Genomic DNA, 22734 nt, shown 5'->3' with positions numbered 1-22734 from the left:
CAGGGAATCAATTCTAGCCTGTATTGTTGTCACGTCAGCTTCAGCATGAAGAAGAGCACCTGGGGTCTCGTTGGGGAGCGAGAGCCCTTTCCTGAGGAATTTGTTCTGCACTATTTCTAAGGCTTTGTTAGCCTTTAGGTCCATGCCCCATATCACTACCCCACGGAGCACCTGGGAAACCACTTTGCTGGCAAAGATTTTCAGCACAGGTTCTAGTAACTGGCCACCCACCGTAAAATAGAATTCCATTAATGCCCCACAAGCTTTCTGCACTTTGAGTTTCGTAGCCTCAATGTGCCCCTTCCGTCTCAGTGAAGAGAACTCCCACATATCGGAAGGAGCGTGTTTGCTCCAGATTCTGCTGGTCCATTTTCCATTTGAATCTGGGACTACGCTTCCCAAAGACCATAATTTTGGTCTTGGAGTAATTCACGAGGAGGTCTTCCCACTTGAATACATGCTAAACGCTGTAAGCAGATTGTTAAGACCTAATTGGGAGAGTGATAGGAGCACCACATCAGCAGACAGCAGACAAGATATTTTCCTATTGCTAATTGATGGGGCGGGGGTTTGCACCAGTGCTAGGTGTGGCACCATATCATTTTGTACAAGTTGAAGAGTGTGGGAGCCAATGTGCAGCCTTGTTTCACGCCATTCTACCCACTGTTTTAATTTATTCAATGCTGGCATCCATCTTTCTTGGGAGACAATGGAGGAGTGTGTCTCTGGGTGAGGTCAAGCTTGTTGGAAGATTGCAGTGCCGGCTGTGTCTGTAGAGACCAATGCAGGAGAGACATGTTTTGTGTCAGCTGGGGCAGATGAAGGCGTCTAGTTGTGCTGCTGCAGATGAACCAGGGAATTTCGTCTCTCTCTGCTCCTAGCAGTCATTCCTTCTCTGGCCGCTGCTGTGGATACATGACCTGTCCGTCTCTAGGCACTGCAATCACCTGCAAGGGATTCCAAAATGCCGGGTTGATATTGTCAGCCTTCGTGTCATGTTTGCAGACATCTTTGAAACGCAGAGTTGGTCTGCCAGTGGGCCTGGTGCCTGAAGCCAGCTCCCTGCCAGATGAGATCCCAGAGCAGAGCAGGGGATTCATATTTGCAGGCCAGGAAGAGAGAGCGGTCTCTGCTAAGCACTTCTTTCTTGAAGCAGAGGCTGCTCCCTCACAACGACAGTGATTTGTGTTCTCTTATTCATTCATAGAAGAATTTAGACATCACCCACTAAGGACAACATGCTACCACAGTAAGCAGGCATGGAAAGATTGCAAATCAGTTGAGGCTGCTAAGTAGCTGTCCAGGCCTGCCAGGATGAAAACAGCAACTGCCAAGCACATCAGCCCTGAGATGGCGAGTCATTTGCACACAGGGAAACACCCACAGACTGAGAACTGAGAAAGTGAAAGTCAGCCGAGCCTTTACTGCGAGGCAGCAGCCATGGCTGGTTCTGGGGGTCCCGTCCAGGATCTCTGTGCTGAAGCCACTTGTCCCATCTTCCTGGATTACTTCAAGGATCCAGTGACCACTGTGTGTGCGCATGATTTCTGCCAGGGCTGCTTGACCTAGTATTTGGGGGGCGGGGGAGGGGGCATAGGCTTCCTGCTTCCAGTCCAGCCTTGCAATCAGGATTCAGACCCCATCATGGGACTGAAACAGCGTTGTCCGATGATTTACAGCAGGCTAGGGAAAGAAGTTTCTCCCATGCTTTCTAGGCATGGGTCAAAGCAGTTTCTAGTTTGCCCCTCTGCTTTCCCTGGGAAAACCCACTGAATTAGGAATAAATGTCAATCCTCAGAAAAACAAATAGATCTTTTCCTCAGTTCAGCTGCAAACAGCAAGCAGAGGTGGGTGTGACCCCCAAGTGGGTCCCTGGGGTCGGGTCTGCCCTAAAGTGCTTCCCTGATGGCACTATGGATAGAAGGAGGGGAAGAGCCAGGGGTCCAAAGCAGGAAGTAAAAAAATAATTCTTTGTCTGCATCCTGAAGAAAATGGGTGTGGAGGAATGTTCAGACAAAGTTCAAAGCTATCACTTATTAACCAAGCAATGCCACATTTAGGATAGCTGATAAAAAGACCTGTTCAGGGGGGGAAACATGGCTTTGCTTTATACAATTATGAATATATGCCAAAGGCCTGTTTTTTCTTACTCTTATTGAAAAAGTGCCGTTCAGTAAGAGCTGTTCGACAGTGGAATTTGCTGCCCAGGAGTGTGGTGGAGTCTCCTTTTTTGGAGGTCTTTAAGCAGAGGCTTGACAACCATATGTCAGGAGTGCTCTGATGGTGTTTCCTGCTTGGCAGGGGGTTGGACTCGATGGCCCTTGTGGTCTCTTCCAACTCTATGATTCTATGATTCTATGTTTGGGGTGAGATGAAGTGGTGAGCAAATGGGTGTTCTGTTAGGAGGAGAGAAGATGGAGGGGGAGAAGGAAGCTGAGCTCTGCCAGCAGAAGAAAAGAACAGTTGCAAGTTGTCCTCACAGCTGTAAAAAGTGCACACGTTTTGCCCCTCCCTAAAGAAAGGGCAAGGAGACAGGAGCAGGAACAGCCAGGAAGAAGGAAAAGCAACCCCATAACTTCTCCTTGATTGACCACACCATCTCCCTGCCCACAAGAGAAGCTAGTCTGGGGGTGAGTATCTGACAACCAAACCCCACTGCATTTTCCCAGGCTGCCCTTGGCCCAAGCAGGACTATTTTCATTCAGTTCCCAATGCGTATAGAAGAGCCTTTTAACCGTTCCTCTTCCTTGCCTTCCCCCACCATTCAGCTGAAAGTCAAGCCCCTATGGGAATGCTGTTAGCTCTGGGAGAGGAGCTCCTATGGGTGTCAATGGAGATGTTGGCTGGACACCCAAAGGTGGGCTTGGAGCCCTGCAATGGCCTCTGTCCTTGTCTGTCACCTTGGTGCCATTCCTGGGCCACTCTTGATGCAGCGCCAGGAAAGTGGACCTGCACATGACCGTGAGATCATGTCCCACTCAATGACTGAGGGACCTCTCCATATTTCATGGCGCTCCATAATTCTTTCTACTGGATAGTGAATACATGAAGCAGACAAACATTTCTGAAAAGATGACCTGTTTTGCTTTAACTTGGCAATTTTAAGGAGGAAGGTTTGTGGGGATGATAAGTCAATTCTTCAGTGGAGCACATTTTCATTTGACAGACTGCCTTGTTTTCATAGTTATTTTAACTGCTCAACGTGTTTCATCATTTTTTACTTTGTAATGGCTTTGGCTACAGATTTTTTATTTATTTAATAAAATACGGCCTCATTGTAGAAGAACCTCAAAGGAGTTTATGAAAAAGATAAAAACAATTAAATTATCCCTTAAAAATTAAAACTATAATTTAAACAAAAAATTCCTTCCAGTAGCACCTTAAAGACCAACTAAGTTAGTTCTAGGTATGAGCTTTCATGTGCATGCACACTTCTTCAGATACCTTCTTCAGATACTTCTTCAGGTGCATGCACACGAAAGCTCATACCTAGAACTAACTTAGTTGGTCTTTAAGGTGCTACTGGAAGGAATTTTTTGTTTTGACTATGGCAGACCAACACGGCTACCTATCTGTAACTGGAACTATAATTTAAAACATACAAAAAGTTAAAACCGCAGTAGGCTAGCTAGACTAAAACAAATGAAAAGCCATAGAAGCTTTCTAATCATCTGGGTTGTCTTGTCTAAACAAGGCACTGAAAAGAAGACTCTGGTCAATAGGAAGGGAGTTCCAATGTTTTGGTGCCACCACACTAAATGACTGAGTTCTGACAGATGTAGAGCAGGTATTATGTGGCACCAGTAAAAGTGCCAATTCCTCCAATCAAAGCAGTCAAGTGGGCACATTTGGGGTAAGGTGATCTTGTAGGTAAATGATGAATGATGAATGAGGGTGTGCAAACTGATTTTTCGTTTGGGTTTTACAGTTGAGTTTCAGGCAGTGGGACTGTTATATGGAAATTAGGGATTGACTTTTACAGCCCATCTCTCCATCAAGGGACCCAGGATCCCTTAAGTCCATTATCAGTCAAAGAAGAATGAGTGGAGGGAGGAACCAGTGGAGGAAAGAAATAAAATATTTGATATCTGTTGTAACAGAGTTCCCTCTCCCCGCCCCCGCCTTGCAAGGAAGTGAGGGGACCCAGAACAAAACTTTTAAAGATTTTAGAAATAGTACAGCCCTTAACCAAGGACCACCAAAAGTCATCATACAGGTACAGTGGTACCTCGGGTTACAGACACTTCAGGTTACAGACTCCGCTAACCCAGAAATAGTACCACGGGTTAAGAACTTTGCTTCAGGATGAGAACAGAAATCGCGCAGTGGCAGCGGAAGGCCCCATTAGCTAAAGTGGTACCTCAGGTTAAGAACAGTTTCAGAACGGACCTCCAGAACGAATTAAGTTCTTAACCCCAGATACCACTGTACCAAGCATTTTGCGTGTGTTCAATTGACACGTGACCATGCACACACTCTTGGGGCCCAGAATGGGGACAGGTTTGCATGCACTCTGCCATTGTGTGGGATGATGTGGACGGGGTGTTGCCTGGACAAACGACACAGAAAAGGGATGCACTTGTAAATCAGACCATGCTCAGAATAATATGTTGGTCCAATAAGTTTACAAATCTGCCACTCAGAGATTTGAACAATACATGCTAATTGTTTTTCCGGGGTTTGCCAGAGCATCCTTTGGAAATGGTGTCAGAGTTTATTGACACAGACTGGCCCCTTTTCAAATACAGTGATTTGAAAGTATAAAGCCTTGCCTACCTACATGGAGGGGTCCCACAGTTCAGCTGGAGTCTAAAGGCAGCCTCGCTCTTGCTCTGTGAACTGTCTAAATTTTATACACTCAAATAGAATTTCTAGTTTTTCAGGGAATATTTCCTAATTTTTTGAAGGCCGGAGGTTTGGCTTTCTGTGGTATGTGCCTATTATCTGCACGTACCTTAAAAATTGTATAACAGGACTAATTATGGAAGATACGTGTCAGGGAACTGACATCAGAGCAAAAAGCGGAGGCAGGGCTCCAGAGCGATGCCGGAGAGGGAACCAGTCGGGGGGAAGGAATTCAGCGTGACACCAATAGAGAGGAGAGGGAGATGGAGGAATCGGTGTCAGGGCTCCAAGACCCTTCAACCGAAACCAGCGGAGAGAGCACTGGCACGCCCTTGCCGTCCCCTTACTTGCACAGACGCGTTCCGCGCAGGGAACATAGGAGGAGACTTGGGGTCAAACAGCTTTTATGCTGGAAGAGATTCAAGAAACGCCCACTGACGGATTCTGCAAGTGACTAACAGGTCACGGAGGGCGAGCTCTAACCCTAAACATGGTTGAGCAAACAAGCTGACTAAACTGAAGGTAATTTACGCACAAGTAACCCACCCATAACCATTACAATACGTTTCATAAGAAAGTGAAATGCAGAGTTAGTTTCACTGGAAGGATGTGGAAACGCTTAATACTGAATAGTTTTTACCTTGTAGGCATTTGTTCCCCTTCTAAGTTCATTCACATCCTGCTGCTTCTCATCTCAACAAAGCCACAGACTCTTCCTCTATCATGGCCTCATCCTCATCCACGGATGTGGGAGAAGAAGCCAAATGCCCCATCTGCATGGAGTATCTGACAGACCCTGTGACCTTGGACTGTGGCCACAACTTCTGCCGGGACTGCATTGTAAAATATTGTGACACATGGGAACCAATGCAGGTGGGGGACTTGGAGTGTCCCGTCTGCAAAACCCGGATGCAGAGAGGGAGTTTCCGCCCCAATTGGCAGCTGGCCAATATAGTGGAAAAAATAAAATTCATATCACCAAATAAAGGGGCAAAGGATCTGTGTAAGGGACACAAGGAAAAACTCCACCTCTTCTGCAAAGAAGATGAAGAATTGGTGTGTTTCGTTTGTGAGCGATCCCCAGAACATAAATCTCACATTGTGGTTCTCAAGGAAGAGGCTGCCCAGGAATACAAGGTAGGAAGTCATTTTGACACTTGCTAACACAATCCTTTCATCTCTCTTTCGGTGTATATACAGTGATACCTCGGGTTACATACGCTTCAGGTTACATACGCTTCAGGTTACAGACTCCGCTAACCCAGAAATAGTACCTCGGGTTAAGAACTTTGCTGCAGAATGAGAATAGAAATTGTGCTCTGGCAGCACGGCAGCAGCAAGAGGCCCCATTAGCTAAAGTGGTGTTTCAGGTTAAGAACAGTTTCAGGTTAAGAACGGACCTCCGGAACAAATTAAGTACTTATATGCTCTTAATGTTGCTGTAAAGCAAACGTCATAAATTGCTAATCTGTACATTCATGAGAATCAGAAATTGGGCCTCATTTCTGTGCTATCCAAAACAGAACAAAAACTTTGTTCTGCTTACAAAGCAACTTTTTAAAATGTGGTTTTGTTTTTAAAAGCACTGTTTTTCTGCACTTACGCTAAAGGGTTCCTGTGTAATGTAATCATAATGATGAACTGGAGTAAGAATAAAGAAATGGAAGTTCTCATGCTTTAGATTTTTTTTTAGTGTACATCAAAAAACCCTAGAAACTCCCAGAGCAATTATTAAGCAAAAATTGAATAGTAGGGCCCAGGTACTAGAAGTAAGCATAATATTAATTAGGGCCTGCAGCCCTAATCAAATCTTAGATTTTGTTTCCTCTTCAGACAATCATCTGCCGTCACCTGGAGCATCTGAGGAAAGAGAGAGAGAAAATTCTGGCTTACGAAGCAAACATGGGAAAGGAAAGCAACAACCTGCTTGTAAGTGTCACCATTACTACAAAGGGAGCAAGTACTTGAAGAACCGAGTCATGATTGTTATATTTTGAAGTTCTCACCCTGGGCCAGCAGGGGGATACTGTAGATAGTTATGCAAATGAAGGATCAAAAGTGACGTTCAGTGATTGGATAGCTTTAGAAAATTGTTACAGTTATGTTGTACTGGAGCTCTATATAAGCAGGCTGACTGAGCTCTTCAGTTCAGTTCTGTTCTGGCCTCTGAATAAACAAGAGCTGTTTGAAGAATCGCTGTGTTGTCTAATATGTTCACCCACAACTTAACAATGATGTAGCCCCATTGCTGAGTGATTTACCATAAAATTGTTTCAAAACACTCTGCCTTCCTCTTTTCCTCTTTCTTCCTGGTTCTTGCAGAAATTAACAGAAACTGAGAGGCAGAATACACTGGAGAGGTTCAGACAACTGCACCAGTTTCTGGAAGAAGAAGAAAAGCGTCTGCTGAATGAAATAGAAGAGATGGAGAAGGAGATCACAAGAAGAAGGGAGGAGCACCTGGCTAGACTCTCCGAGGAACTCTCCTCTCTTGAAAGGAGCATCCGGGAGATGGAGGAGAAGAGTCAGCAGCCAGCGAGTCAACTCTTGCAGGTGAGACTGTGGCAGGAACAGCCCAAAGTTCCTCTCTAATGGTTTAACCACACTTACCTTTTGCCTCACTCTTTCCAGGCTGTGCCAAAGTGCTCTTTTCTTCCCCCCACAGAACTTCCCCACAAAAACTCACTCTTTAATGCCAAGTGCAACAAACGGCAATTCAGTTCTTCTGTGGATTGCCGTTTGCTTTGATTCAGCTTTAAAGAGCAGATTTTTGCAGGGAAAGGTCCAGAGGGGGGAAAAAGATGCTTGGACAACTATTTGTTTATTTATTAAATTTATATTCCTCCCTATACCTGGAGGTCTCAGGGTGGTTCACAGGATAAAATTACAATATATAAAATATAAAAACACAAAAAATATAAATATTGTTCCCATGTGGCCACTCTCTGGACCTCTCATGGAGGGCTCACATGAATTAGTGCCTCAGAAGATGATGTCAGGGTCTGGGTGGGTTCATATGGAAAGAAGCGGTCCTTGAGGTATTGTGGCCCTGAGCCATTTAAGGCTTTATAGGTCAAAACCAGCACTTTATTTGGCAATTTTGTTTGGCAAAGGAAACACCTGAGAGTGGATACTATTCCAGTGCGGACTCCTATGCAGAAAGGAGGACTGGCAGTCCCTAATTTAGCTTAATAGTATGAAGCTGCCCAGCTCACGTGGTTAAATTTAAGGATATCTCAGAAATTGGAAATGAAACTCTTTCAGTTGGAACCCTTATTCATAATTTCTCCTGTGGCCAATATACTATGGATACCTTGGAAAAACAGAGGAGAAGATCCCATGAATTTTCATCAGGTTTTAAAAAATAATCATCAGAAACTAATCTGGAGAACTAAACTTAAGATCAGAAAGATAAGAACTGAGAGAAATTGAAATGATAGATTAATCCAGGGGTAGGCAGTTTGAAGATGTAATGGCATCCGGCACACTTCCCTGTGACCCTCTGAGACTTAAGATCTCTTCCTGGCTCCAAGCAGAGTATCGCAGCAGCGGTTTGTGCCTTTGTGTGGGTGCAATAAATCATAGTCTGTATGCAGGCTTCTTGCTAATCCAAGAAAAACATCATAAATTAGCCAGGAGATCGAGTGGACATCTCCTCGGCTCAACAGCTAAAAGTGAAAGTAACTCACACACAAAGAAAGATTCCTGTATGTGAACAAAACCACACCTCAGACTGCAGAGACTTCACACAGAACTGTTTACCCTGTAAGTTCTGATTCTGCTCACAGGCAGCCTAAGGCCCGCGGGCCGGATGCGGCCCAATCGCCTTCTCAATCCGGCCCATGGATAGTCCAGGAATCAGCGTGTTTTTACATGAGTAGATGAGGCATCTAATCATAGCCTGCATTTTTATCAAGGCTTATATTTTGATCAGGGCCTGTATTTTAAAATGAGCTTAAAGATTTTCAAATGTTTTATGCCAGGCAGAAGACCAGCTGCCTAAGTACTTTGGCAAGATGTTTATCCTCCTGGACAAGGGGGCCCCCTGATTTATAGCAGAAAACAATTCTCAAAGTCGTAAAAAGGGAATTACAGGCTGAGAGCAAAGGTTACACTGACCCTACATATTACAGAATATAAAAAAGTTGAGAAAAAACATAATTAAGAGTTGGTAAATAGTAAAATAAAACCATGTGCCTCCCATTAAACGAGCCATATTTTCCTAAGGTTAAAAGGGCAAGAGCAAATGGAAAAAGCAGCTGGCTTGGCTGGAGAAGGGGGGTGTAAACAGAAGAAGAGGTTTCTTCCTATTTTATTTTGAGGCTGTAAACTGTTCCTTCCTTTTTACTTTGAGAAGGTTTATTCTTCTAAAAAGCTATCTATGATAATGTATGAAATATATTGGCTTAAATGTAATTATGCAAAGGATTTAGAAACTAAGAAATGTTAAATCCTTATGCTAGATTCTTATTTCATATAGTTGGAAGAGACCACATGGGCCATCAGCCCACCCCCCCTGCCAAGCAGGAAACACCATTAGAGCACACATATGGTTGTCAGGCCTTTGTTTAAAGACCTCCAAAAGAAGGAGATCTTTCAATGATGATGTGAACTCAAGATCCTTGACATCTGTTTAAGATAAAAATTTAAAACTATTAACCATCTGTTTTGGAGGGCAAGGAGGGCAAGAGGTGAGCTGGTAATTAAGGTTCCTTGTTGAGACAAATGTAAGATATATGACTAGTTCTTTGTCATTTATAGATAGAAGAATATATAGCTTTTTGTTTCCCATAAAAGGCAAAAGGAAATGGGTGTATCTTTTGTGATTGGTTCTAGCAAACAGCCAATAGGAATTTCAACCAGGCTGATTGGACAGAGGCAGCCACAGGAGGAGCAAGGGGGCTGGATTAAGGAAATATAAGTGCTGGCCATAATGGCAGGAGGCCAGGCCAGAGCTTGGTAACCATATACCACTGTGCCTCTCATTTATTTGTCTGACAAATAAATTATTATTTTAATTTCTCTATTGCTGCGTTGAATATTTCATTCCAGCTAAGCGTTAACCACAAGCAGGGTGCTACATAGAATGTGTGCTTTTATTTAAAATGCATCTCTGGGTTATTTGTGGGTCATAGGAATTCATTCATTACCCGCCCCCCATATAGTCCGGCCCACCACACGGTCTGAGGGACGGTGGACCAGCTCATGGCTGAAAAAGGTTGCTGACCCCTAGATAAATCCATTCCTATCCAAAACTTTGGAGTTTGCTAGGCAGACTCACCCAGAGGGCCAGAGGGCATCCCTTCCGGGGTCTGATCGGTCTTCATTATAGGCCCTGTGGTAGGCAGTGAATCCCATTCTTCTTTCCCTCTTTTCCTTTCTAGGATGTGAGAAGCACCTTGCAGAGGTAAGTGAATCCTGCGCATCTCCATTAATATCACTCTGTGAAACTGGGAAAGGTCCAGGAGGACAGGAAATAAAACCTGCCCCTCCAGGCTCTTAGGATGTGGTGAAAGGTGTGTGCCATGTTCCTGGAAATATCTCAGCTGCAATATGTAACTTCAAGGTGTCACACGGGTTCATGATAAGAGGATAGAAGAAAGATATCACTTTTGTCAACAGCAGCAATCATCTTTCCCCCCTCCACATTGTTGGTAATGCAGCCAAAATTGAAAAGCTCTGAGCAGGATGGTATCACTTGATTTTATTTCTCCATTTGAGGAGATTTAACTGAGGAGATTCAGAGATCTGCGGCTGCTCCTTTGGCCCTCAGATGTCTGCCTCTGGAGTCCCTAGTAAGGAGGAATCATCTCCCCTCTGTGCCTCCATTCCTTTGTGTCTCCCTCTCGGCTTTCTACATTCTCTTTCCTCTTCTCAATTGCTTTCTTTTGCTGCACTCAGAAATTATGCAATTGAATGGGTTAATGTTTCTTTTCCCCCATCAGGTGTCAGCTAAGGGAAACATTTAAGAATCCAATGGATTTCCTATCAAAGTTGAAGAGGCGGATCTCAAATTTCCACGCTAAACATCCCATTCTGTATGTTGGGATGAAGGAAATCAAAGGTAATGAGTGGCTGCAAGGATTTTACACTGGACAATATATTAGTCCGAAAGTTGAACGTGCCAGGCTCTTATTGTATTTTATTTACTCTTGCCACAAACAGCAATAGGAGCAAAGTCAGAATTTATTTTTGTTCCAGTGTTCAGTTCACAATTGTACTGAATCTCCTTTTCATTTTGGTTCTTTATACTCCACTTGTGTTTTCCCATCCCGATGGGCATTAGAACAGCTCTTAACAAACACACCGTTACTCCACTCCCAGCTCAAGCTTGTTTCCCAGCTGTGGAATTATCTCCTAAGTTCTCTCTTCTTCCTCAGACTCCCACCAGCAGCTGACATACCTAGCGCTGCAACCATCATGATCTCCTGAGTGTTCTTGTGGTGTTTTGTTTATTAAATCTCCTTGAAAATTCACCAGCCTCTCTTGGTGGTGGTTTAAAGGTAAAGGTACCCCAGCCCGTACGGGCCAGTCGTGTCTGACTCTGGGGTTGCGCGCCCATCTCGCTTAAGAGGCCGGGGGCCAGCGCTGTCCGGAGGCACTTCCGGGTCACGTGGCCAGCGTGACGAAGCTGCTCTGGCGGGTCAGCACCAGCGCAGCACATGGAAACGCCGTTTACCTTCCCACTATAAAGCGGTACCTATTTATCTACTTGCACTTAAGGGTGCTTTTGAACTGCTAGGTGGGCAGGAGCTGGGACCGAAAGACGGGAGCTCACCCCGCCGCGGGGATTCGAACCGCCGACCATGCGATCGGCAAGTCCTAGGCGCTGAGGTTTTAACCACAGTGCCACCCGCGTCCCATTGGTGGTTTAATGCTCACTAAATTCATCAGCGTATTTCATCAGCAAATTTCTCCTAAGAAACAGATATTTGGCTAATGTACACAATTATTCAAGCAGTTTTCAGTAAGAGAATTCTATTTTGTGGGTCCCTTTCACTAACATATTCAGCTTTATGCAGAGATTCCCCTAATATATCAGTCGGTTGGAGGACTGCATAGCAAAATTCAGATAAGTGTGTGTTTTGAAGGATTGCTATGCTTCAGTTCCCGTATTGTTTCAGAAAGTGTGAATGCAAAATAAATTGAATTTCTGCCCCATTCTTGCTTCTACCAAAAAGTTTGTTAAGAATCTAAAAGAATTTTAATTGTTTGGTCAGGCAAATTCTTCCTCTGCAAGCTTAATTTGTCATTATGGTTAACAATTTTGACTTCAATAATTGATTTTTCATCCGTTTACCTGGGACAACTGTTGAGGTTATAGACAGCTCTCCCTTGCATTCTTTTAATACATTGATATTGCAGTGTTTCTGTCATTTCTCAGTTTAACATTTTTTTTATTTTTATCTTTTCATACAGTTTTCTTATGTGTAATTGTTGGTTCTATATCAACATTTTACTTAAAATAAGAAACAATTGATATTATGTCATTTAGTGAAAAGGTTGTCACAAAATTATTTGAGGTATAAAAGTCTAGCTCTCAGTCTTTATATCTCTTTGCTTCCTCAGATGCTCTGTCATTCGGAAGACATCCTCAGAAGGGTAACTTTTGTGATGGACCAAATTCAAGCACGAGTTGGGAGCTAGTATTTCATTGGGATTAAATGGTCTGTCCTTTCCTTGGTGTTATTCTAAGAGGGAGGAGTACTTCTCGTTCCCCTCGGTCTTCTCGTTCCCCTTTTGCTTTTGCTGGATCCTTTGGTCTTGCCCACATCTGAGCATGATTTGACTGTTAATTAGCACTTTTGCTCTATTCTATTTAGATGAGTAGTCCTCACACACAAATACAGTGGTACCTCGGGTTAAGTACTTAATTTGTTCCAGAGGTCCGTTCTTAACCTGAAATTGTTCTTAACCTGAAGCACCATTAGAATATTGTTTTCTATATGATCCCAAAAACTCTCTGGGGAGAACAAGACTGGCATTGATAGAACAGGCTCAAATGTTTATTTTTCAAGGTTGTAAAGAGATAAGCAGAGGCTTGTGAGGCCATTGCAGGAAGGAAGGGGGGGGCAAGCCCATGTAAGGACATAGGAAGTTGCCATAACTTTCGGTTTACAAGAAATCAGGTGGTATTGTATTCTGCAAATGTATAAAAAGCTGGCTCGCTCAGAATTCGGGGGCAGCAGGCAATGAACATCAGCCTGTCTTCCCCCCCCCCAAATAATATTTATTCAAGTTTTAAAAGATTACAAAAAGGAACACAATATACAAAAACAAAACATATCCAAGAGAAAAATAAAAATAAAAGAATAAAAAAGCAAAAACAGCTAAAAAGAAAAAAGATACAATCAAAAAAGACAAAAGAACAAATTAAACCTTGATATAACTCCCTTTCTTAACTTATCTCCTTGACCTCTTCACACCTCCCCTCTTTGTATTCTAATTCAAATAGATATTTCAGCAAATCCTTCATCTTTATTTTTATCCTTATAACTTATCTTAATATACTGTAATTTTCCATTCTCTCATTCGTCAATTAGCCATCCACTTTTACTTTATTTAATCTTCTTTCTTCTTAGAACTTATATATCTGAAATTATTCTCTTAAGACGTTTTCCCTAGGGTCACAAAAATTCCATTCCACGATTTTCCCATCTCTCATTAAAAGAAAAAAAAAATTAATAACACAATATATACACTTTAAATTCCCAGTTTTTCTTTCACTATCTCCCCTCCCCAGTCTCGGCCCCTGCCAACAGTTTTCCAAAAGTCCATCAACCCGGAGATCTTAAGTCCGAGGCTCTTAACTCTCTTTCATGTCCCCTCTGCCAATCTTTTTGATAGTCTTTGGTGTTAAAGAACAGATCTCGGGGGAACTCCAACCCAACGGTAGTCATATTCCTTCTTAGCGGGTCTGCCAGACTTCCATAGTAGGGCCCATAGAATATTCCAAATCTTGTTTCACACTCCTGCCAAATCCAAAGGCCCCAGAGGCTCCAATCTCCACCTGGCTCAGATTCAAATCCCAAAAGTTATTTGATCCCCACATAGGGTGATCTCGCCATCTTTCATTTTCCAAACCAAGCCAGGCTCTCATCTCCAAAAACTGGCTTCTCCTATTTGCAAACGTATAAGGCCTGAAGTTATAATCCACCATTTGCCTCTGTAGGGTTACGACTCCCCCTTGCATTACTTTAACAACAGCAACTTTCTCCTTATCTGGTTCTTCAATTTGTTCAGTTAAAAGAGATTCCTTTGCCGGGTTCTTGTCTACTTCTTTGCTGATACCCACTTTTGTTCCCAAAATTTCAACGTTTATCTGTTCTTGCAGCTTTCCCAGCAGATAAAATGTCCTATTCAGTTCAGACGCGACTTCCTTCTCATCCGCCATCCTTGAAATGTCCAAGTTCAAAGCTAGTTTCTCAGAGGCTTTATCTTTAGAACCAATTTCCCAGCTGCATCCTTGCAACACTATCCCAAAACTCCCTCTAGAGGGACACAGTTTCCATTTACACTCCTTCTAGCACAGTCTTCTAGCAATTCCAATTGCCTTCCTTCTTTTTAAACATAGAAACTGACAATAGCAACAAAGTCCTTCTTTTGTATCTTGACAGCTAGCTGTCAAATTTATCTATTCACCATCCACGGGCTCTCGCAGACCGCTCCTGGGTTTAGGGAAGTGGCGCTTCAATTCCCAAATTTTGACCTTTTCCTGCAGGCTTCCCTGCTTCCAAAAAGAATATTGATAGAAGTTTCAATCAGTGGAGTTTTAATCCTTTAGGTAAGACTCTCCACGACCTTAGTTAACAAATTCTTTGCTTCAGTTTATTTACAGAAAGGGGAGGTGGACTTCCTGTTTAGACCTTCCCCGATCGGTGCCAATTTAAAAATACTTTAAAAGCCCAATTTCCGTTCTACTCACGGGTTGTTGTTTGAAATCCAATTGTCCACAAGAAAAAGTCAGCGCTCTCCGGCAACGGCTACACGGCTTCTCTCCGTAAAAAACAGTGGTCGATTCAAAATACCGCGCCGCTCACCCCACGTCACTTCAGAACCCAAAAAAAGGGGGTTCACTGTGGGTAGGGGGTCAGCCGAATCCCACGTTCCCAGGCTTCCTCCGCCTGGGATTTTTAAAGGGTCTCCGCCTTCACCGCCGCGGCACGACCCAAATTCCACGGAGCGGGTTCCTCTCAGTCAGAGGAACACCGCCATTGCCGATGGCGCTAACCCGGAAGTCCTGAACATCAGTCTGTCTGTACCTTTTTTTTGTCATGGCAAAAATAAATGATTTTACTGCTGTCTAATTGACTCTTTGAAGCGATTTCTGATGCTCCAAGATAAAGGAACAAAGAAAAGGTCTAACATTTTAGCTAATGGGGCCTCCCACTGCTGCCGCCCCGCTGGAGCACAATTTCTGTTCTCATCCTGAAGCAAAGTTCTTAACCCGAGGTACTATTCCTGGGTTAGCGGAATCTGTAACCTGAAGTGTATGTAACCTGAAGCGTATGTAACCCTAGGTACCACTGTACCTAAATTTATCTATGAAGAGAGCATCTTCAGTCTTTCCCATTCATACCAGTAGGTGTTCCTTGTTGCATCTGTTGCTATCTTCTAATTTGCTGATTCAGATCATTCTGATTTAATACCAGCAGGGCATGTGCACAGAGAGCTGCCCGCTTCCACTTGTTTTTCTCAAAATAATTCCTTGCCCAGGAAGTAAAAAAAACACCGGGGAGGGGGGCGCTCCTGGTCATGGATTAAGCAGCAGAAACGGAGAGCTCCCAGAGAAAATATTTTAAAAGATGGATTTCTCACTCTGAAAAACAAGTATTATGAAGTAAAGAATACAGAAACTTTTCAAGCAGGAATGTAATCTGGAGTAGTGAAAAAATAAACTCCTTAATTTTGGGCTAGACGCCAGCCCTAGGCTGGACACCAAGCTTATTGGCTGGAAAAGAATTCCAAGCAAAAGGCTTGTGAATACAAAAATGGACAATTAGAAATGATTTGACCTCTTGCATTTAAATAGCAGAAGGCAAAAAGAAAGGATTAATTTCCAGGACAGTAAGATATTTGAAATTTCGGAGCAAATAACTGAACTGTAATGGCTTGGGGTTCTCTCCCACAGATGCGAGACACTCTGGTAGTAACTAACTCAGATTTATTGCTCAAACACATAAAGCATTGTGGAGCTCAGTCCTCGGCATGTTCCCCCAAATTTGCTGTTGCCAAGTCTGAGCTCTGCCCCTTCCTTTTCCAACAACAAAACCCCCACTTTCTCTTTTTCTCTTTCCCGCTTCTCACAGACTCTCTCGAGCCTATGATTTTTCGGATCAGCTATTTCCGGTGTCCCCTGTCTCTGAGTCCGAGCTGAAACTGACAGTCTGTGTTTTCCCCCTCGGGCTCCCCACTTCCTACTCTGTGGTGAAACTACCTCTGCAAGTCTGGGGCATGCAAATCTTGCCTACATTGATTTCTTCCCTCTGATTTCTGTTAGAATTCAGGCTCGGTCAGAGGTATGTGCCTATCTGCAGGCACCGGCTGAATTCCTTTGACCTCCCTCCGGCGACTCCCGGCAGGAATGCACACACGAGGTCCGTTCCGGCGATTTTCCTCAGGCTGTGAGAAAAACACACCAACTGCTTCTCCTCCTTCTCCTCCTCCCTGCATATCCCCAGGGAGGGGAATGAGACTCAGACAGAAATGCAACTACATTGCTTTTATTCCTGTCTTTAGCAGTCATACAGTGAAAGATGTCTGCTCTCTTCAACAAACAGAGAGAAACTCCCAACTCCACCCATGTACATCCTGTACAGGTCATATGACACACACTGAGCTCATATCCTGTGCTCAATAAGGATGGACTGCCCCTTTGTTTACATGGCAGCAGTCACACACATCCTGTCTGGCTTTGCAGCCACTAGCAGCTGTTTGAGCTGTTAGAGCCTTTGCTTGCTGCAGCATTGCTGCTTTAGAATAACATACTCCCCCTAAAGTATCAATGCGTGCTGCGAGCAAAGCGTCATCCAGAGAAGAAAACAAACAGTTGTTATACTTATAACACTCCCCTGTTGTTTCAGTTCCACCCTTGGAACTACCCGCCACTGGTTTTACCAATGTACCTCTCTGGTTGTGTGACTTCCAAGGAATGAGTGCATCTGCATTACCTTGGTTAACAACTCCCTGTTATGCCTTTGTCTCTGACTCAGACACAGCTTCAATTTGACCTTGGTCGTTTACAATAGCAACAGCTAGGTTAGCAAACTCCTTTGAATACCTCTTGGGTGGTACACCCTTCGTTGCTCTCTCAGACCTACGTAAGAAGTGCTGCTCTTCTTTGCTTTCTGGTTCAGCCTTTGGACTCTCTGGAGAACCAGTACCAATTGCAAACAGTGGTTCGTCTTCCCCTCTTCTGAGGGTCTAGTCATTACGTGAGATTTCCTCTCAATGACTGTGACAACTGAGCTGTCTGAGCTATCGCTGTCATCAGTACTACTGAACTCAACAAAATCAACATCATCATCATCATCAGAATCATCATTACCTGTGGGAAATGTGTGAACAATCACTCGCTCCTGTTCAGGAGCACTCTCTAGGAATTTTGTGAGAATCACCTGACCAGATTCAGACAAAATTACTCTGTAGAGACCCTTTTCATAACCCACAAAAATGCCTCTGGCATTCTTTATTCCACCCGGAGCTTCTGTCCTCACATGAGACCCAAAAACCTTGAAATGGGCAACAGAAGGTTTTCTGTGGAACAGTTTCTCAAAAGGAGAACTTCCCAACTCTTTTGAAAACTTTCTCAACCACGTATAACAATATGACGTTAGCGACTCAGCCCAGTACTCATGTGGCAGATGTGAACTAAGCAATTGCGCTTCCATTCCCTTTTGCAATTCTTTGTTCACGCTAACACAGACACATCTGTTCCAAGCTTCTTCTGAAGCTGCAATTTTGTGTCTTATCCCTTTCTTCTTCAGGAACCTCTGGAAATCCTGTAAAAGAAAAATTGGCTTCTCATCTGTGCAAAGACAATCTATGTCAGCATCATGCATATTTTTAACCTTGTCACAAAACTCTTTAAACCTTTCTAAGGCTTCTTTCGGTCTCTCCAAAAGATAAACCCAGACAAAACCTGTGAAAGAATCAACACATATTAGGTAATACTTTGCATTGCCTCTAGACGGTGCTAAAGGACCAATCACATCAGCATACACCCGCTGAAATGCCTTGTCGACCCTCGAGGTGACCTGCTTGGCGTTCTTCTTGGCTACACCTGCAAAAGAAATCATATTAGAATCACAAGAATTACATTCCATGTAATCACTTTGATCAAAAGTCAACAAATACAGTCCATCTTTCTCTTTGGCAGAAAGATACAACTCTCCATCTTTGTAGATCTCGCAGTGTTGATCATCATAGGACAGTTTTAGTCCCTTCTTGGCAATCTGCGATACGCTGAGCAGATTGTACTTCAACTCTGGAACCAAATAAACATTGTTTATAGTCAAGTTCTGACTTTTAAGATACACAGTCCCAATTCCGGTGGCTTCCAGCTCTTGACCGTTGGCTTGTTGTACAACGAAGCTTTGCTTCTTAAACGACGAAAACAAATCCCTATGATGGGTCATGTGAAATGTACACCCAGTGTCAATGATAAAAGCGTTCTCCACTTCTGGCTTGGTTCCTTTCGACATCAAAGCCTTTGCAGGCTTTGACTGTGACTTGGCATGACCTCTGCCTGACGCCTCAGACTTCGTGGAGCTTCCCTTGGCTCCCTTGTTCTGACGTGGCTTCTTGCAGTACCGCTGAAGATGCCCAGTCTGTCCACAATTGAAGCATTGGACAACGTTCAAAGCTACGGCATATTCTCCAGTAGCTGTAGCAGTGGGGGTGTTAGAACTCCGTTCTTGTCTCCCCCTGTCCTTGACTTCCAGGGCGGCGAGTCTGTCATGTTCACAAAGAACCATGGCAAAGACCCTCTCTGACGTTAGATCTTGCGCTGGGAGGGACCCCAGCTGACTGGCAACCGTTTCGTAAGTCCGATCCAGACTGTTGATCACCATGAAGCAAAACACTTCCTCCTGCAGACGGAAATTACGTTCCACCATCTGTTGACACAGAAATTCCATTTCCGTCAGGTGCGCTTGAACATCTCCATCAGGGGCAAGCCTCAGGTTGGTCAGCTTCTCAAAATACAGCAACGCTGAAGAACCTGCATCTCTCTGATGTGTCCTTCTCAGCGTGTCCCAAACATCTCTTTCAAGAGTTCCTTTCTAAGGGCCTAGTCAAAACACGAACTGTTTTTGCCTGACTTCCAGCCCTTATCTTGAAACTGGCCTGTGTTGCTAAGCAACTGCATTCTTTTCCTTGGACAGGATTAACCACAGGAATGTTTGGAATGCAGAGTTCTCCTCTCTCGGAGCTGTTTTTCCCAAACCTTGCTCCCTCAAAGCAGAGAATGAATCAATCTGCATTCACACTTCTAAGCCCGAAAATCTCATACCTGGGCTCCGTAGCTTGGCTTTCAGCTTCTTCTGGTCAGCTCCTGGCTGCAGAGAATCAGCCCCATTTCAGGCTTCCATGGAGAGGGATGAAAACAGCAGCTCTGCCACTCCTTGATGCAGACTCCCATGGATCGAAGAAACCATCTGGCTCTTGCTACCACTGTTGGAATTCAGGCTCGGTCAGAGGTATGTGCCTATCTGCAGGCACCGGCTGAATTCCTTTGACCTCCCTCCGGCAACTCCAGGCAGGAATGCACACACGAGGTCCGTTCCGGCGATTTTCCTCAGGCTGTGAGAAAAACACACCAACTGCTTCTCCTCCTTCTCCTCCTCCCTGCATATCCCCAGGGAGGGGAATGAGACTCAGACAGAAATGTAACTACATTGCTTTTATTCCTGTCTTTAGCAGTCATACAGTGAAAGATGTCTGCTCTCTTCAACAAACAGAGAGAAACTCCCAACTCCACCCATGTACATCCTGTACAGGTCATATGACACACACTGAGCTCATATCCTGTGCTCAATAAGGATGGACTGCCCCTTTGTTTACATGGCAGCAGTCACACACATCCTGTCTGGCTTTGCAGCCACTAGCAGCTGTTTGAGCTGTTAGAGCCTTTGCTTGCTGCAGCATTGCTGCTTTAGAATAACAATTTCAATGTAAGCCTCTGAAAGCCCCAAATCGGCAATTCACAATGAGTGATTCAAAGGGGAACCATTTTTCTCCTCTTGCCCCCATCCCTTCCTCCTCCCCTTCACTGCATAGAAGAGCTGAGGGAATATTTTCTGAGTTGTTTTGCTTCTTGAAGGGTGACTGGATTGACAGGAGGGACACAATGAAATATGTTGAGTAAAAAGGAACAAAAAAGCATTACAGTGGTGCCCCGCAAGGCGAACGCCTCGCAAGACGGAAAACCCGCTAGACGAAAGGGAGGCGCTTCGCAAAATGAATTTCCCTATGGGCTTGCTTCGCAAGACGAAAATGTCTTGCGAGTTCCTGCGGGTTTTTCCCCCCTTTCCCCCCTTTTCCTAAGCCGCTAAGCCGCTTAACAGCTGATCCGCTGATAAGCCACTTCTCAGCTGATCGCTAAAAGCCGCTAAACCGCTAATAGCGCTAATCCGCTAAGCTGTCAATGGGCTTGCTTTGCAAGACGAAAAAACCGCTAGACGAAGAGAATCGCGGAACGGATTCTTTTCGTCTTGCGAGGCACCACTGTATTTAAAAACCTGCTGGGAAGGAATTTATTCTGAGGTGAGTCTGGCAGAAAGAAGGGAGGGTCCCAATCCTGAATGAAATGTGAGGACGCCCATTTATCTGAGAGGAAATCTGGTTCTTCTGGGTGTTTCTTGGATCAGGTTGTGCGTCTCAGACTCTAGGCTGATTCTGCCTCTCTTCTCTTTCCCTCATCTTCTCCCCAACAGCAAATGTCACTCTGGATCCAGACACAGCCCATCCCAGGCTCATCCTGTCCGAGGATCGGAAAAGTGCGAGATATGGAGCCAAACTGCAAGCCCTGCCTGACAATCCTGAGAGATTCAGTGACATGCCTTGTGTGTTGGGATGTGAGGGATTCACAGCAGGCAGACATTTCTGGGAGGTCACTATGGAAAGTGGGGAATGGTGGGCTCTGGGGGTTGCCAGGAAGTCTGTGAGGAGAAAGGGTAATCTCACCTCTTTCTGGTCACGTTTAGTAATGCATGCTTCCTTAACTAACTTAGGTTCTGAGGGAGGGATCTGGGCTGTGAAGAAGTCAGGAGGTGAGTACTTTGCCTTCACCTCCCCTGATTCCTCTCCTCTGTCCCTGAGTGAGGAGCCCAAGAGGATCCGAGTGACTCTGGACTATGAAGTGGGACGTGTGTCTTTTTCTGATGCTGACTCAGGAGACGAACTCCACACATTCTCAGGGGCCTCGTTCTCCAGAGAGACCCTCCTCCCTTTCTTTTATCTGGGGGGAAATGAAACCCACCTCAGTATCTCCTGAGGAGACGAAATCGGAGTTTGGAGTTTCTCTCCACACCAGAATGACTGAGATGAAAACATTTGCCAGTTTTGATCTGTTTGCAGAGAACCTTTGAGAGAAGTCACAATCAGCAGAAATAAGAAAAGAAACAAAACTTGGGATTTTCTCTTTCCTTCCCTTTCCCAGAATTTCCTCTGCAGCTGAGTCCTTAACAAACCATAACACTTTAACTGTGTCAATTAACAATCTGTTCATCAAAAGGGTTCAGCCTCCACCAATAATAATAATAATAATAATAATAATAATAATAATTTTTATTTATATCCCGCCCTCCCCAGCCGAAACCGGGCTCAGGGCGGCTAACAACACTGAAATAGTGCAACATTATAAAAACATTATAAAAATTAATTAAAATCAAAATTGATGGCAACCATAAACTAAAGTTTTGTAAAGATTGCCAAAGGAGGGAGTCAGGCTGCGCCCTGACCAAAGGCCTGGCGGAACAGCTCTGTCTTGCAGGCCCTGCGGAAAGATGTCAAGTCTCGCAGGGCCCTTGTCTCTTGTGACAGAGTGTTCCACCAGGTTGGAGCCGCAGCCGAAAAAGCCCTGGCTCTAGTTGAGGCCAGCCTAACCTCTCTGTGGCCTGGGACCTTCAAGATGTTTTTATTTGAAGTCCGTAAGTTCCTCTGTGGGGCATACCAGGAGAGGCGGTCCCGTAGGTACGAGGGTCCTAGGCCGTATAGGGCTTTGAAGGTTAAAACCAGCACTTTAAACCTGATCCTATACTCCACCGGGAGCCCGTGCAGCTGGTATAGCACCGGATGAATGTGATCTCGCAGCGAAGACCCCGTAAGGAGTCTCGCTGCGGCATTCTGCACCCGCTGGAGTTTTTGGGTCAGTCTCAAGGGCAGCCCCACGTAGAGCGAGTTACAATAATCCAGTCTGGAGGTGACCGTCGCGTGGATCACAGTGGCTAGGTCAGGGCGAGAGAGATAAGGGGCCAACTGCTTAGCTTGGCGGAGATGAAAAAATGCTGCCTTTGTTATAGCTGTAATCTGCGCCTCCATGGAGAGGGAGGTATCGAAGATTACACCCAAACTCTTAACGGACGGTGCTGGCACTAATTGCACCCCCGCAAGAGATGGGAGTTGCCCCCTCAATCCCATATCGCCCCGTCCCAGCCAGAGGACCTCTGTCTTCGAAGGATTTAACTTCAACTGGCTCTCACGTAACCATCTAGCCACAGCTTCCAAGCATCTGATCAGTGTGTCTGGGGCCGAGTCAGGATGGCCATCCATCAACAGATAGAGTTGGGTGTCATCAGCATACTGATGGCAGCCCAGCCCAAAACTCCGGACAAGCTGGGCGAGGGGTCGCATAAACTTTAATCTTCTTTTCATTGCTTGCCTACACCA

At 44.6% G+C, this 22734-nt stretch overlaps 1 protein-coding gene across 3 annotated transcripts; it reads left to right on the top strand.

Moving 5' to 3' along the window:
• The first annotated feature begins 2362 nt into the window (after positions 1-2362).
• LOC309336912 (tripartite motif-containing protein 10-like) lies at positions 2363-21597 on the top strand. 3 transcript variants are annotated; one of them, XM_081853417.1, is made up of 8 exons: positions 2363-2630; positions 5513-5982; positions 6679-6774; positions 7168-7398; positions 10230-10252; positions 10791-10909; positions 12415-12447; positions 20781-21597. In XM_081853417.1, exons 2-8 carry the CDS (start codon positions 5569-5571, stop codon positions 21338-21340), a joined length of 1476 nt encoding a protein of 491 aa, XP_081709543.1. In that variant the 5' UTR covers positions 2363-2630; positions 5513-5568; the 3' UTR covers positions 21341-21597. The 3 variants fall into 3 exon arrangements, with proteins under 3 accessions (XP_081709543.1, XP_081709542.1, XP_081709544.1); XM_081853416.1 differs by having other exon boundaries at positions 5493-5982; XM_081853418.1 differs by lacking the exon at positions 12415-12447 and having other exon boundaries at positions 5493-5982.
• The last annotated feature ends 1137 nt before the right edge of the window (positions 21598-22734 follow it).

The sequence above is a fragment of the Podarcis erhardii genome (genome assembly GCF_964252035.2).
Source record: "Podarcis erhardii genome assembly, chromosome: 2".
NCBI lineage: Eukaryota > Metazoa > Chordata > Lepidosauria > Squamata > Lacertidae > Podarcis > Podarcis erhardii.
The sequence above is the reverse complement of the archived record's forward strand: the minus strand, read 5'-3'. Positions and strand labels throughout refer to the sequence as shown.

Bases quoted from the DNA above. Each gene is read 5' to 3' on its own strand.
- LOC309336912 (XM_081853417.1), top strand. From the start codon at position 5,569: ATGGCCTCATCCTCATCCACGGATGTGGGAGAAGAAGCCAAATGCCCC. The intron at 5,983-6,678 runs GTAGGAAGTCAT...TTTCCTCTTCAG, and splicing joins AGGCTGCCCAGGAATACAAG to ACAATCATCTGCCGTCACCT. The intron at 10,253-10,790 runs GTAAGTGAATCC...TTCCCCCATCAG, and splicing joins GTGAGAAGCACCTTGCAGAG to GTGTCAGCTAAGGGAAACAT.